General features: G+C 36.6%; 1 protein-coding gene across 1 annotated transcript; it reads right to left on the bottom strand.

Moving 5' to 3' along the window:
* Nucleotides 1-5,930: 5,930 nt before the first annotated feature.
* Nucleotides 5,931-16,379, bottom strand: slc26a10 (solute carrier family 26 member 10). Its single transcript, XM_051660333.1, has 18 exons — nucleotides 16,026-16,379; nucleotides 13,813-13,923; nucleotides 13,321-13,478; nucleotides 12,794-12,958; nucleotides 12,479-12,631; nucleotides 12,161-12,243; nucleotides 11,899-12,046; nucleotides 11,662-11,775; nucleotides 11,345-11,422; nucleotides 9,644-9,739; nucleotides 9,436-9,542; nucleotides 8,352-8,421; nucleotides 7,845-8,024; nucleotides 7,355-7,409; nucleotides 7,156-7,244; nucleotides 7,017-7,071; nucleotides 6,783-6,889; nucleotides 5,931-6,627 (listed from the first exon to the last, which is right to left on the bottom strand). The coding sequence occupies exons 1-18, from the start codon at nucleotides 16,288-16,290 to the stop codon at nucleotides 6,589-6,591; spliced, it is 2,073 nt and encodes a 690-aa protein (XP_051516293.1). The 5' UTR covers nucleotides 16,291-16,379; the 3' UTR covers nucleotides 5,931-6,588.
* Nucleotides 16,380-17,549: the final 1,170 nt, after the last annotated feature.

Below are 17,549 nucleotides of genomic sequence, written 5' to 3'. Positions count from 1 at the left end.
TAGCCCCCAATTACACTTTTGTGTCACTAACAAAATATACTTCGATATATATTTTGAATATATATATATATATATATATATATATATATATATATATATATATATATATATATATATATATATATATAAAGCTCCTTATAATTGACAAAATGTAGTCATCTTCTTTTGAAGCCACAAGGTGGCAGCAGCAAAGTAAATGACCGTTGCTGTTTTAATGGCACGTTACCATTAAATTTAACTTTATAAAATATTTTTAAAATATTCAAATCTCTTATGATATTATGCAATACGTTGCAAATTATTATATTGTTTATTAATTTCTGTATTTTTATTAAATTATATATTTTTTATATTATTTCTCTTTTTTTATATTTTTATTATTGTATTTAGTGTTTTATAGTATTTTGTAAATATTATATTTGGTAAATTGAACCGTGCAACTGAGCAATAAAATCTATTGCCACAATGTCTTGTTTGTAAAACAATCTTTTTCATTTTTCATTAAGCACTAGTTTTGCCCAAATTAGCGCAGCTAGCATCAAGCACTAGCCTGTAAATATGATTTCCATATAGAGTAAAGAAAAGCCAGCATATACAATAACATCATCAGCGAACAGAATTATCATGATTTCAAAAGTAGTTGTGTAACACCACCAAAAGATGTCAAATTGCCAATAGTGGCGTTCCATCCAGCCAATTAGTAAAGTAGCCTAGGCTACTTGGGCAGCGGGCTTCAAAGAGAAAATGGGTGCTCTGAGAGTGTTCTTTGAAATACCATAGGGAATGCAGGTTGTACGTTTTGTTTGTTTTTTACATTAATTTGATCAGGTCAAGGTAACAGGGTATAATGGTGTAGTCAGGCAACGTGTGACTTCAACATTTACACTTGACCAAACCTCATTATTGCATGCCACTCCAAAGCAAAGACATATGTATGAAGTTAAATTAGTGCCTAAAAGATTTGCATGTGTAGAGTAAGATTTGTAATAGCGTAAATGAAGTTACATGTGAAAGAACGATTTGCATGCGCAGAGAGAAGATTAGAGAAAGCGTTACTCAAATTGCAAGAGTGAAAATAATTTGCATGTGCACAGAACGTTTTGTGTGTGATTGAACACAACGATTGAAGTGTCAATCAAGTTGCAAGCGTAAGAAAAATAATATTAGAAATACATTTCAATTATCTATCTATCTATCTATCTATCTATCTATCTGTCTATCAGTCTGTCTGTCTATCCATCCATCCATCTGGCGTGCGTTTCCCAAAAGCATCATTAGCGAACTATGGTCACAAGTTTCATCGTTACCAACATAGTTCAGCGATTTGGAGTTTCCCGAAACCGTACTTCCAACGAACATTGGCAAACAGCGTGGCAAAGTTGTGTAGTTGGAACTACAGCTCTCCGCCTGCAGTACTTTGAGTATAGTGACAGAAAAGCGCTATGTAAGTGTAAAATTCATTCATTTACATATTTTAAAACGTTACACTTTCATATATGTAAAACATAATTTCCCAAATCACAGTGTAATTTTAGATAGCCAATATGTCCAAATAAATGAACAATAATTGTAGAAATATACATGTATGACTATATATCTGATTTCTGTTTGGGATTAAATGTCTGTGTAAGTGGTTTTGTGTTTATTGTGAGGTGTTCACAGAAGTAGAATATAATAGAATATAGAATATTCTCAATAGGCTTTGTTATAGAAAACAAATGTATACTTCTTGTTTGCAGTAGTCTTGTTTGCACCAGCATGACCCCCTCTTCCTCCTCAAGAAGTTGAACAAATTTCCGTGACTGGATTTTTTGAGGAGTTTTGGGGAAAGTCAGCGTGGTGTTCATAAGCTGTAACTGCAAAGGTGTTACTGCTTTCACAGCCTTGCTGACCTAAGACTTGCTGAGCCACAGGCCATCACCAACCACCTCCATAAAACTTCCCACAGCACAATAATGCAGTGCAGCTAAGAAGTGCACTGCTAGTGTAGTTTCTTCTTGTGGCACTCTGAGTGTGTGGATTCACAACCTGCAGCAATTCAAAGATCTTGGTCCTTGGAATCCAGAGTTTTCTTATGATGTCGTCATCAGATAGAGGGTCAAGTGAGGAGAAATTTGTCCTTATGTAGGCATTTATATACACGACCTGACTTCTGCGTCACCTTCTGTGCTGAAGCTGTAGGATTCTTTGTAAAGCCGCCATTGTTGAGCATTTGATACCCACATAGATACTGTATTTGTTAGGAGAGTCATTAATACACCTGCTACTGATGCACCTGAGGAATGGATAGAAACATCTTGTTGGCTAATAATCATCTGAATTAACTAGCTAAATGTGAATGTTTCATCAATGATTTGTGACAGTAATAGGGCACAGCTTACTTTGATTATCAGATTATTGTATCTATCTGTTGATGGGTTTTTGGTTTTAAAATAGGCTGCTTTTATGCTGTTTTTTTTTTTCATAGTTATCATGCTGTGGCTTGGGAATAATAAGAAGGACTCTCTTTAGAATTGTCTGAGGATTTAAATAAAGGATGTGTTTTGTGTCATGTTTGGCTTATATTATCATGGCTATTATCTTGTGTATTGAGAAAATCTTTACATATAGCCAGCTAGTTACTTGACTGTTGTAGTGTATGTGATGGTGGGTCATCACCACTGCAAAACAATAAATGTTTGTATTTCATAACATACATAGGATTCTTAATCACACATACAGTATATAATTTATTAATGACATTATTCTGGTAGTTGATAATGAAGTTATGACATTGCATGACATGATTCATACAACAATTGCGTACAATTGATCTGGCATTCCAATGCTACTGTGATGCACCAAGTCACAAGTATCACCTATTATGTGCTCATTTCTACATGTTAAACTACTGGATGAATTCCCAGTGTATTAGAAAAGTGCTTACTCAAAACATGTTAAAAAATGACATAGTATTTCTGGTCATCAAGTTGATAGGGGCGGTGGTAGCTCAGTGGTTAAGGCTCTTGGTTACTGGTCAGAAGATTGGGGGTTCAAGCCCCAGCACCACTAAGATGCCACTGTTGGGCCCTTGAGCAAGACCCTTGACTCTATCTGCTCCAGGGGCACTGTATCATGGCTGACCCTGCACTCTGACCCCAGCCTAGCTGGGATATGTGAAAAGAAGAATTTCACTGTGTATGTATAATGTGTGATAAGTAAAGAAAATTATGAGATATTATATTTTGTATTTAAATTCAGATTGTGAAGGGTTTTAACTTCTCTCTCACTGAAAAGCAACTTGAAAATCGTATGTTTGTTGCCATGCAACACAACACAGCTTAACCAGAGCCCCATTTGCCAGACCCAGTCTGTATCTTTCACTCCATATATATATATAATTATATATCTTTCATTGTGTCAAAAATAAAAGTTGAGTTCATACTGGTTTTTGAAAAGTGTGCATATGTATGTGCTAAAGTGAGGTAAGAGGGACTCTTGAGCCCAATGCTGAGAGGTCGCGATGAAAACAAACACACCAGCAACAGAGGGGCATGTGAAAATAAAGCGAAACAGCGGAGAACAGAAAATAACAGAAGTAGTCCTCAGATGCCATGTTCACTATTTAGAGCAGCGTCTCAGGGAAATAACGTTGCTGTGGAGCCAGGGCCGTAGCAAGGAATTCTGGGCCTAGGGTTGCCACTTTTTAAGTTTTAAAATAAGGGACACTTATTTTAATAACCTTCTTATATGCTGAAATTGGAACTTTCCTGACCCCTGACTTATAAAAAAAATCTTTTATGTTAAAAATATATTTATTTTTATCTTTTTGATTATTTGTCTCCTTTATCTTATATACGTATATATGTATACATTTTGGTTGGTTTATACATATTTTTTTTCTTCCTTCACCTGTACTTGTCTTTATGACTCAGTGATTGTATTCCTACATTGTTTGATTTTATTTTTAGCACCATTTGTGGACTTTTCGGACAGTCCTTTACCCACCATAGGCACATTTTCCAACTTATATCAATGTTAAATTAGCAATCTGGGACGATTTCACCGTGACGCCATCTGACCAGCTTAAATATGGGACAAATCGCGTAAATAGGGGACGCATCATTTTACGGGACGATCCCGTATTTTACGGGATGGGTGGCAACTCTATCTGGGCCCCCTAACTGTATATTGCTCTTGGCTCCTTACCTATTCAAAAAATACCGTTTTGAATTTGTTGTGGGCCCCCCTGGACCTTTGGGCCCCTAGAATTTTTTCCACCTTTCACCCCATTAGCTACGGCCCCTGTGTGGAGCTGCTTACTGACTGAACCGCTTGTATAGGCTCCTGTAGTAAAGAGTAGGCTACGCCACTTACAAAGTGCATATAAACGTATATGTCTATTTCGTGTCTCAAGCAGTTTTTTCACAATAAACGGCTTTCTGTCCATGTAAATGAGCAGTTATAATTTGGTATCCATTTGATCTCTGCAGAAGTTATTTCTCCACCCCCTGAGTAACGCCATTAACGACAGCTCTACATTGTTGAACCAACGTGGTTCGAACGATGAATGTGCGACATAGTTATTGGGTTTCATGAAACAGTCGTGACTAGCTAGTTCGTTTCTTTAACAATGCATCATTACAAAAATGTCCACATCAAAAATTGTGGATTATCACAATCTGGGATATGTCAATGATTAGCAACAACATTGATTTTGATGCATCATTATTTTTTGTGCAGTGTCAGATTAAAAAATAAACCAAATAATAAAAACTCACACTCAGGACCTTAGAGGACAAAAATGTCTGCGTAAAAAAAAAACTGCCATAAAAATATAATATATTAATATTATTTTCCACTTTCACTGCCTTAGATTTTTTAACCAACATAAGTCCTGATCGTAACTACCAAATATTCATTCATTTTCAGGATTTTAACCCTTTAAATGCCAGTTTCTTTACATAATGCCACTGTTGTTTTTTACACACACACACACACACACACACACACACACACACACACACACACACACACACACACACACACTCACACACACACACACACACCAATTTTTCAATACACACATACAAAACACACTCTGACATCTATACCAAGAACACCCACACAAAGCTGCATCATTTATTAATTTGGCCTGCAGTGCTCTATATTACAGCAAACAGAAAATAGGACAAAAGCATGTATTTGCTCCATAGACTAAACATGAGAAAAATGGCGCCATCTGGTGGAAAATATAAAAAATTAACATTTTGAAGCTAGGGTTCCAGAATGAAAGCATAATATCATAGAATTAATGACTTTATAATTTAATGGCACTTGGATCGAATATTGCTGTTTTAATGGGTTTCAGTGGGGACATTTTTGTCCTGAAGGTCAAAGTGTAACTATTTTGTGTACACAATGTATTATAGATGTATTTTAGGAACTGAAGTTGAAATATCAAAATTCCCCCAAAAATACACACCTATGGCAAAATGTATGCCATTGGCATTAACACATCCAAAATGATTGAAAAAATAAAAATGTCCTGCAGGTCACACAAGGGTTAATATGAAAATACAGAACACATGAATTACACCTATGCAACGCATTAAAATACTGCAAGTATTTTTTTTTCCACTTGCACCTTGATTTACACCTTCACAAAACATTCTGTGCGCATGCTATTTTGTTTACGCTTGCAACTTGATTTACGCTTTCTCAAATCTTACTCTGCACATGCAAATCATTTAGGCACAATATAATATTTATACATATGACCAATCCATATCTCTGTAAATTAAAGGAATATATAGGATATATTAAACTGATTTTTTAATTTATTTTTATTATCTTACTTTATGATTTATCCAGTTTGTCCTTTTCCTGATCTTGGAAAAAATACAATCTCCAATTGAACAGAAAAAACTTTATTGCAAAATAAACAGAGAATATAATATTAATCTATTAACATGACAATGTAATGGCTGCCAATTAGTTCAACAAAGATGTGAATATTCCATAAATAATATAAATAGCTTATGGATCTAGACTTTAATATCACAAACAGCATTTATGTATTCTCTAAAATGGTGTAAATGATGGCAACAATGTAAGCTCAGGACATCCAATTCCATTAAAATACCATTTGACCACTCAGTGCACTCTCACTCTGAAAAAATAGAATAAATGTTTTATTTGTAAATTGAAATAAGACCTTCTGATAGACTGAAAAGGTTCATCAGTGTTTAGAAATACAGAATCAATAAAATGTATCAGTCTTTTGGTTTTCATTTTCTATACAGGAACTAAACAACAGCCACTGTGCTATGAGAAAAGAGCTGCACTGAGACTCTAATTGGGCATGTTCTGAAGACTTGGTCTAAATGTGAAGTGCTACCATTTCTTAGGGTGCTGATTCTGAGGCCCTGACATACTGTACGGCCTAAAGGCACTATACATATTATGCTGAGCCTAAATAAGTGAACAACTGTGGAGTTTTGGAATGATTTTGGGAGTGCCTCTGACACCCTTGTAGTCTTCCGCTGGTTCCTGGTGTCCTACTGTTTCTGGTCAAATAATTTGAATTACTTTGAAACTTTCTGTTAATCACACCCATACTGTTGTGTTGTTCTCTGGAGGTTTCTCCTGTCAAACAAAATTATGAAATGTCAATGGCAAACCAATTACCCCACAACATCATAATGTTAAGCATTCAAACAATACACATGTTACAAACAGTTCATGTTAAGTTTAGAAAATAAGACATGTGGTAGGAAGTATAACAAGCTCTAGCACTGTACCCGCTGTTGTTGTATGTAGACCACAGCATCATGGATTGTAACAAAAATATGTTGAGGATTCATATAGTTCATCAGCCCACTGGATGTGAGAATCTTCAGGACACTCTCTATAGAAAAAATATACTGCTTTTGTCAGAGGTCTGACAGTAAGGGCATATAGCAATTTAGGAAACTAGGTAATTGCTGTCCAAGTACATTTTAGTATATGAACTTGTGAAAGTTTGGGAAAATCACCATTGCAATTTGCCAGGTATATCCGTACCCCAATCTTCTGGCACTCCATGCACATCTGTGAGAGGACAGAATCATTGTGAGCATATATCATTATTCATAACAAAGCTGATGAATACAACACCTATCCTCCCTGGCTCACCTGTATGAATAGCCGAGCTCCAGCTACATCCACAAAAATGACACTGCTGCAGTCAATCAACACAGCCTGGACCTCACCCTCTGCCATCTCTGCAGTATTATAAAGGTTAAGTGTTAAATTCTGTGTTAAAATGCTCTCTCTATCTTTAATGTAATTTTAGATATAATGATATGTGTTACCAGAACAATTGGGAACTCACCTGATCTAAACAAGTAATTATTTGAATAAAACGAACTGTCTGCAACTCCTTGTTCCTTAAATAAATACAGGTAGTAAATCAGATATGCTTCTTACATTGTTGCTGTTTAAAATCTATGCAAATAAAACTTATATTTTAACAGCTTTATAAAGGACTGATTACTGTTGATAACTAAATTAATGATGGGAAAACAGTAAAAGCATAAACACTCCAAGATGGATATTTGAACTTGAGGTGCATTTTGCATATACATTGATGCAGGAGTTCCCAAACATTAATTGCATGTGAAATGTTTCTATAGTTATTTTTCTTATTTCCTTACCTTTTGATGAACCTTTTTAGATTTATTATAAATGTTTATTTTTGCTTTATGCAACATTGGAATTTCTATAACAGTTTCACAAACCTCTTGCAGTTCCATCATGAACCCCTAGAGGGTCACAAACCCTGTTTGGGAATCCCTGCATTGATAGATTGATCATCATCTTACTACAGTGCTGATGGCCTCTCTCTCCCTCTTCTCTATTGCCTTCATGGCTTTCTCTCTGCTCCGTATCCTCTCAGGGGTGAGGCCCAAAAGCTGAGTTATATCTGCCTTGAAAAAGCTACGGTTCCCATAGTAAATGGGCCCATTGTAGGTAAGTATCTTCACACCAGGGACCTCATAGCACTGAAATACACATACACAACTGAAAATTGACAGACTGACAGACCAATGCAAATCAGCAAAGGTTAAAGCTAATGTGTGTAATTTTTTGGATGTTAAAAGATTTATAATATATCTTTTTTATATTATATATAGTTATAATATGCAGAGACAACTACAAGTAAATCATTTGAAGGTGGATTTACTGTTTGTTTAAGCATCCTGAATACCCAACACAGCAACACAGACTGAATATAGGGAAAAGGCCCCGATCCTAATGATATAAAATCACATTGTGTTCAATAATTAAAAAGAACACTGGAAAAGAACATATGATGGCTGTTGACTCACTTTATTGTGGTTGTCGATGGATCTGTAGATCTCTGTGTTGGCAGCTCTCCCTAACACGGAGCAGCTGGCCCTGAAAAGAGAAAGTGTACTATGAGTTCAGGGACTTCTTTTTGTTTCAACTTCATTTCCCCTTTCCTTAAATGTGAATTACATATCCACCAGGAGAGGAAGGTTGTTTTGGAACATGAGAGTCTGTGAGGGATACTGGTTTGCTGTTTTTATACAGCCCCTGAGCTTTGGAACGCATAATTAAAGGATGTAGTAAACATGATTATTAAAGCAGACAAATAGACAAATCTAATTAGGTTGTTTCAATCTCAATTATATTATGCACTCAAAATCTTGTTTCACTGGGGCTGCTCCAGTTGGACTGCTTATATAGTCATCTCTATGTAGTCAGAATGATAGACTCACTCTAATTCAGTGGTTCTCAGTTGGTTTCGCTTCAGGACCCAGATTTTACATTAAACATTAAGTGTTGACCCAACACAGTACCAAAATAGTTTATCATACAACAGTAAACGAAAGTGTCCTCAAAATCAAACATTGAAATGTATTAATATTACTAAGAAATGCATAAGTCTATTAATATGCATAGCTAATTATTAACATGACATAGGCTAAAATGGGAAAATTGATAATGTTATAAAATGCATAAACAACAGCATAAATGTGATTTACCAGCCTAACACATGGACCAAACACTGGGTCAAAATTGTAATAGCATTAGCCATTTAACCAAGTGATGGATACATTTGTCCCAAAATATAATAGTTTGATGGGATGCACATGATTTGACGTGAACAACAAAAGATATGAGAAGCATATTCTCCTCCCTTTTAAAAGTTGATAAGCCTATATATTTTGCTATCCTGACTATGCACAATTACAGTGTTAGTTACAATTTCTCATTTGTATTCAGCATAGTTTTTCCCTGCGACCCACTTTTGAGTCATAACCAGTTGAGAACCACTGCTGTAATGTGTACAAAACAGTGAGGGCTCAAATGGCCTCTTATGACTTATCAGGTAAACAGAAGTACTTTTTATTAGTAATAATATTGTAGTACATGTCATAATAATACCTCTGTGTGCGACAGATAACAGTCATCATGGAGAACACCACTCCAATGGCCAGTCCCAAATCTACATTTAGCACAACTACTGACAGCCAGGTCACCAGCCACACAATCTGTTCAAACATACGTAACAACAATTGAAATTCCCTTGCTGGAAACAATATAATTTAGAAATATTTAGCTATTATGAAAAAAAGAGATGTAAGAAACATACAAAATCAATTTTGCTAATTTTCCAAAGGTCTGGGAGGTCCTGAAACAGCAGGAACATCTGTCTCAGACTGGTCACGTTTATACAAGCAAGCACTGCCTGGATGGAGGAGAAGAGAGAGAGATAGTAATACCAATGGTCATATTAATAATGTCTCCTTTTCTGTCCAACATTACAATGAAAATCATACAGGTTAGGAACAACATGAGGGTGAGAAAATGATTACAGAATTAGCATTTTTGGTGAATTGTTCCTTTATTGAAGGACAAATAGTATAAACCGATAATATCAAAGCCCACTTTTCAAAATCAAATAAAATCCAGAAGGACAACATCAAGTATCACTACCTTTAATAAACATCTAAAGACATATCTTTTCCACAAGCACATAAGTTACAACTGTTAATGCACTTAAACTGTTCATTCACTGTTGTTCCATTGTACAGTATCTCACTTTTATATTCTGTTTCACGTCACTATGTTAAATGCATTACGAATGCTGTTTCATGTTGTCTTTAACCTTAATCTATACCAGGGTCGAAGCTACATGAGGGCCAGGGTGGCACTGGTCCATTCAGATTATGGCTGGTTCACCCAATCGAATGAGCCACAAAATAATCATTTGGGGAAAGGAGGAAAAGAAAACTCACTCACGCAAATAATAATTGCTCAAATACACATATTTAGGCTATATTCTTGTTGCATTATTATTTTAGCTTGGAAAACATGTCTTTGATACAATTTGATATGAGGCAACACAAATAGATAGGCTAGTAGTAATGTCCTGGCCAATTACACCCTTTGTTATTTAGGGAAAAAAGTGAACGTTTGCTAGTAAAAAGAACTAATATACAACATACACCGACCATGGCAAAACAGATGTCTTTGATTAGATAAAAAAAAAAAAAAAAAGAAAAAGAATAAAGAATAGAGCCTGAAACTGACAGCACAAGTACAGACAAGTACCAATTGATGACCAGGATCCCACAACGTCATATTCTCTCTTGACTTTGTCCACCTCCTCTCAGCCCACATCCGTCCTCAAGAAAAGCCACCATTATCCATATATGATGAGCCACCAGCTCAGCGCCATTCATGTGTTATACATTATATATTATAAATTTTACTTCCAATTGGTAAACAAAGTTTAGTTTTCTAGAGTACAGCATAAAATACAATGCAGTGTACTCTAAGATGTGTCATCATTTTAATAGAGGGTTTGTTTAGTACAAAAGGATACCTAGATTGTGAGTAGCACCAAGGGTGTAAGCAACATCTGATCGCTCTTGAAAAGTATCAGGGCTATAGAGCCTGTTAGGAATCTGGCTGTGGGACAGTAGTCAAACAGATGAATCACAATGCAATCAATTTGTCATTTGTACTTAAAGAAATTGCAAACATTTAAAGGTAATTCTGGATATTGTGCCAAACAAAACATACCACTCCGTGGTCCTAGATACCTAAAGATGTGATTTTAATGAGTTATAATGATTTGCTGTGTCAAATCATTTTTATCCCATTCACAAGGCATTGTAAAAAAAAAAAAAAGTGCTGTGGAAAAGAGATACTCTTCATAATATTAATGATGTAATTTGAGAGTAGGCACAAATCTCCACCCTACAGTATTTCACCAAGGTCCACTCACAACAAAATTTCTGGCTTCGCCACAACTTTGTACATGTGTAATTGTCAGAGGAATTCTTACCTTGGGTAAGAAGTAGAACAGAGGGCCTATCAGCAGAAGTACAATAAGAACAACCAGACTTGTGAACAGTCCTGCGAGCTGTTGAAGTACAATAAAAAACAACCTGAATCACTACAACATATGAATATTTGATTAAAACAAAACAAAACTATCATCAAAAACTTTAAATCTTTTTCCAACAGTTTACATATAAAGCAGTGAATGAACCTGAGTAAAATAGTCCATCACCAAAAATTTCAGCATGGCTTTTGCTTAATGTTGCTTAGTTTTTTAATATAGAATATGTGGTTAAAAGCACAGTGGAGACAAATCAGTACCTGTGTGTATCCTCCGGCACTCTCTAGAATGTTGGTGGTGGCCAGTGTAGCTGAACTGGGGAAGCAGGTGAAGAGAGAGGACACAGTGTTGGAGATCCCATGTGCTAGAAGCTCCTAAAACAAAACAATTTGTATGGGAAGCATTACCTTAAAATGATTAATACTTTTCAAGATTCAAAATTCATGATTTATTTTTCATGATTTAGTGACTTGATAAATTTGAATCTTGATATACACCTGATTTGGATCAATGGAGTATCCATGTTTATCAGCATAAATCATGGCTAGAGATACAGATACGGCATAGCCAACAAGAGTGATGGCAACTGTGTCACCAGCAATCAATGGAACCGTCTCCAATGCGGGCAGCCGTGGCTCTGGGAAGCTAAAAAAAAAGGACAGCATGTTAAATATGTTGCATACATTCCATTAATAAAGCCAGACAGATAATTGCCATCATTACTACTGCTACTGTATGGTTTACATGGCTTTCATTTACCCTGCTGGAATATGTCCTACTATCTGTATGTCGTATTTGGAATCCAGAGAGGATGCATATGTAACTCCTGTTGCAATTATTACCTGCAGGAGCCACAAGATGAACAGAACGATTATTTCACACTGTGGATAATATTACAAAATAGGATTCATGGAATTCTCTTGATAAAGTACTAGTCGGCTAGTGAATGGCATCATTTGAAAAAGGTAGCATGTATTTATGTGAGTTACAAAGCATCATAGAAACTGGGGAGAAAAGCTAAAGTAAAACCTGTTCCTGCGTCTTCTAAATCTTCTCAAATGTGTGTTGTAAACTCACAGTGATGATCTCCACAGGGATGGGAGTCCGGAGTCGCTCTCGGAAGCGTGAGTTGACCTCTTTTACTGGTACAAGGACAGCCAGACAGAGCAATGAGATCACCAGCTCAGCCAAATTAGTGTGGGGCAGGTTCTCCATTACTGACCCCAGAGTCTGTGGGTTTCAAGGAACTTCCTTTGTATTCATTTTTGTTCAGTGCTATTACTAGCATTAACACAGTTAAAAACAATATATGTCCATTCTACAAGAATGTTTGGACCTGGGGTTGAAAGTACAGACTAAGGAACATTCTGTCTGAATTATGCATTTTCTGACCTTAAAAAGAGAGAAGGCACCAGTGTATCGAGGTAGCCGTAATCCAAGCATGCTCTGAAGCTGTGAGACAGTCACATGGAAGGCGGCTGCACTGGTGAATGCCTTTACAATCGGTTCTGAGAGATATGTGGAGAGGAAACCCAACTGGAGCCCGCACATGCAGAGCTGGGGACAGAAAACATGAAAATAAACGACACACTTCCATAATTCTGGTTCCTTGTGTTTTAATCTCACAGACAACGCAACTGCTTTCCTATCTAATGTGTTTTCATCTGAAAGATTTTTTAGAGCGTTTGCTCATATGTCTCTAAAATGTTTCCATTCCTATGTTAGAATCACTTTCAGCAGATGTTTTCAAGATGATTTAGAATGAATGTGAATCTGCCCTTTTTAAAATGTTTCTTAGATGTTTATACACAATAAATGGAATGCGATGCTTTCCAGATGACGCACTCTTTAACAGATGTATTAGAGATGTGTATGTGTGCTTACCGTGTATGTGTTTTAATGCCTTGGATGTCTCTTACCATCATTATGCCTGAGAGGAACGCTACAGCTGATGCCACCCCAATCCTCTGCGCCTCAAACTCTGCAGCTTCTGGGCTACTGGAGTTCAGAGCAAGTGGGGTGGGAACCAGTTGCTCCACCACTGAGCCAGTCATCAGACTCAACACAGCAAATGTACCTGTAAATGTCAAGCCCTTGATTAATGCCACTTCATTATGTGCAACCAAGGACGGCTTCCTTGGCCACCAATCAAACCTTGTTCTAGAATTAATAGCACTGTAAATTGAGAATACCATGGATCATTTAGGATACAACTGTCCAAAAGTGACAGGTTTTTGGATTTGGACATGGGCATCAAGTCATGTGTGAGTGAACAATTAATCAGAATTTATTTGGAAGAAAAAGGGATCAGTTCTTAATCCTTTACATGCCTTCACTTCAGAACACATAAGATAAACTCCTCTGTATAGTTGTTTCATAATACTGGACCCTGGTAAATATAAGTGTTTTACCTGTGGAAACGTGGTGACCAGTGCCAAAGAGCATATATAGAACCACAGGGAAGAAGGATGTGTAAAGGCCATAGACAGGAGCCACTGATGTCAACAAAGCAAAGGCCATGCCTAACAAAGACAGGGAATCAGAATAGTTTAATGATATCATATTGTATGCTGTATGTAATATACAGTTGAAGTCAGAAGTTTACATACACTTAGGATGGTCATTAAAACAAATTTTTTAACTACTCTACAGATTTCATATTAGCAAATTATAGTTTTGGCAAGTCATTTAGGGCATCTACTTTGTGCATGACATGAGTACTTTTTCCAACAATTGTTTACAGACAGATTGTTTCACTTTTAATTGACTATTTCACAATTCCAGTGGGTCAGAAGTTTACATACACTAAGTTAACTGTGCCTTTAAGCAGCTTGGAAAATTCCAGAAAATGATGTCAAGCCTTTAGGCAATTAGTCAATTAGCTTCTGATAGGAGGTATACTGAATTGGAGGTGTACCTGTGGATGTATTTTAAGGCCTACCTTTAAACTCAGTGCCTCTTTGCTTAACATCATTGGAAAATCAAAAGAAACAAGCCAAGACCTCAGAAAAAAAATTGTGGAGCTCCACAAGTCTGGTTCATCCTTGGGAGCAATTTCAAAATGCCTGAAGGTACCACGCTCATCTGTACAAACGATAATATGCAAGCATAAACACCATGGAACCACACAGCCATCATACTGCTCAGGAAGGAGACGCATTCTGTCTCCTAGAGATGAATGTAATTTGGTGCGAAAAGTGCAAATCAATTCCAGAACAACAGCAAAGGACCTTGTGAAGATGCTGGAGGAAACAGGTAGACAAGTATCTATATCCACAGTAAAACAAGTCCTATACTGACATAACCTGAAAGGCTGCTCAGCAAGGAAGAAGCCACTGCTCCACAACCACCATAAAAAAGCCAGACTACAGTTTGTAAGTGCACATGGGGACAAAGATCTTACTTTTTTGGAGAAATGTCCTCTGGTCTAATCAAACAAAAATGTAACTGTTTGGCCATAATGACCATCTTGTTTGGAGGAAAAAGGGTGAGGCTTGCAAGCCGAAGAACACCATCCCAACCGTGAAGCATGGGGGTGGCAGCATCATGTTGTGGGGGTGCTTTGCTGGAGGAGGGACTGATGTACTTCACAAAATAGATGGCATCATGAGGAAGGAAAATTATGTGTATATATTAAAGCAACATATCAAGACATCAGCCAGGAAGTTAAAGCTTGGTCGCAAATGGGTCTTCCAAATGGACAATGACCCCAAGCATACCTACAAAGTTGTGGCAAAATGGCTTAAGGTCAACAAAGTCAAGGTACTGGAGTGGCCATCACAAAGCCCTGACCTCAATCCGGTAGAAAATTTGTGGGCAGAACTGAAAAAGCGTGTGCGAGCAAGGATGTTTACAAACCAGCCTCAGTTACACCAGTTCTGTCTGGAGGAATGGGCCAATATTCCAGCAACTTATTGTGAGAAGCTTGTGGAAGGTTACCCAAAACATTTGCCCCAAGTTAAACAATTTAAAGGCAATGCTACCAAATACTGACAAAGTGTATGTAAACTTCTGACCCACAACGAGTGTGATGAAAGAAATAAAAGCTGAAATAGACCATTCTCTCTACTATTATTCTGACATTTCACATTCTTAAAATAAAGTAGTGATCCTAACTGACCTAAGACAGGGAATGTTTTCTACGATTAAATGTCAGGAATTGTGAAAAACTGAGTTTAAATGTATTTGGTTAAGGTGTATGTAAAGTTTTGACTTCAACTGTACAATATTATAAATTATACAAAATTTCAGCATTGTATAAAAAGTTTCTTGATGTTTAAAATAATTTTTTAAAAAATGGGAAAATACAAAATATCAATCAACTGTACATGTGTGGGTGTGTATATACACTCTGAATTATATTGCAATTATATGAGTTAGATTTGCACTAATTTGAAAATACTTGAAAGGTTTCTAAGTTGCTGTATCATACAAAACGAAATGCTTCCAGTTCATTTGAATTAGTTTGTACAATTTTTAATAACTTAATTTCGTTACTACCGGGTTTACATAATCAAACTTTTAAACAACTACCAAATATCTGCCTAGTTGTGACAAGCGACTGATTGGTTCATCATGAGGTAAACAGTTAAAAAAAAAAAAAAAAAAAAAAAGAAGATTTTACCTTGGGGAATGTGAACTATTCCAACCGTCAGTCCTGCCACAATATCTCCTAAAATCCATTTTCTGAGTTTGTATTTTGGCAGCCAGTTGCAGATGGGCACTCTCTTCTTGAGCAGGTGAAGGCACTTCACCCGAGAACAGCTGCATCTCTGCGCGAGTCTGTCGCGGAGCCGCTCTCTGCCTCGAGACTGGTTTTCAGTACCATAAGCCTGTTTGAACCGGTCCTCAGTGTATATATTTCTGTACACTGCCACTGATGCGCTCATCGCGTCGTTAAAGGTATTGTTATACGGAGAGAAAGTAAATAATCTTCAGAGCTACTCTGCTCCAAAGCAGAGAAGTGCCCAACCCCTCATTTATAAGAGTCACTGGAATTTGACATCAGGAACAATTGTATTTTCCTGTCAAGTGCTAAGAGCCAATTGAACAGCAGTTTAACCTATTTTTTTTTTTTTTTTTTTTTTTTTTTCAAACTTGTTCTAATTTCTAATTTTGTAAAGTCTCCAGGTCCAGAGGTCAACTTGATAAACCTCAGTGTTAAGCAAGTGATGCTAGTCCTCTGGGTCCTACTGCTAAAAGCTTTTCATTTTTCACAAAACAAACAGTGTTGCGAACAGCCATACTTTCCCCTCATCTTTAACACATAGGTCAGCACTCATATACTCCTTATCATGGCAGGTAACTATTCAAAGCCTATTTCTTTATGGCTATATTATATGACATGAGGAGCCGTAGAGTATAGACATTGTACAATGTATAGCCCTGTGTGACATCTGCTTGAGGATCAAAGTACTTTTGTTTAGAGTGAAGGTGAAACCTCAAACCATGACTATTACCAATTATTATAGATGGTCATTTCCGAGGGGGGTCAATTTCTCCCTGCCTTTGGTGTCTTCATGTGCTTTGTGGAACCAAAGCTGCCTTGTGAAGTGTAATCATATATGTTTTCTTTGCACCACTGATCAGACCGCAACTTGACTCTGGCGTGCATCGTCTGTATTTATTCTACTCTTAAAGGTGCATTCAGCCATTTTTTCCTAGTTAAAAAAAATGTCATAATTTACTTCACCGTTTAATTTAATTGTTAAGGAAGTGTTTTCATTTGCGCAGCGCAACTGTCCCTTTAAGACGCTAGTGATTCATGGTTAAGGGGAATCACAGATTTTGAATGTTAATGAATTTGAATTTCATCCTCATTGAATCTGATCAAAATTATTTGATTAATAGCGATAGTATGGTTTTATGAACATTTTAAACAACAAAACATTTGGGCAGATCTTATGTCTTTACCCATTTCTCTATACCATTTGGAAGTACTTCATTTTTCATAATGAAGTATTTTCTATTGTTTGAAGTGTAACTGTCGTACAGTAGATGAAATTCAGAGAAAAATATGGGTGTCTCTTAATTTTAGTGTGAACGTGGTTGAGATCACTCTAGCGCTGGCTCAGCCAACAAAACCACTGCCATTTATACATCTAGACAATGTCACGGGTGCCTAAGATCACAATCTCAGAACACATCT

Source organism: Myxocyprinus asiaticus, chromosome 28, assembly GCF_019703515.2.
Source record: "Myxocyprinus asiaticus isolate MX2 ecotype Aquarium Trade chromosome 28, UBuf_Myxa_2, whole genome shotgun sequence".
Taxonomy (NCBI): domain Eukaryota; kingdom Metazoa; phylum Chordata; class Actinopteri; order Cypriniformes; family Catostomidae; genus Myxocyprinus; species Myxocyprinus asiaticus.
Note: the sequence above shows the minus strand (reverse complement) of the source record. Positions and strands in the feature narration are given on the sequence as shown.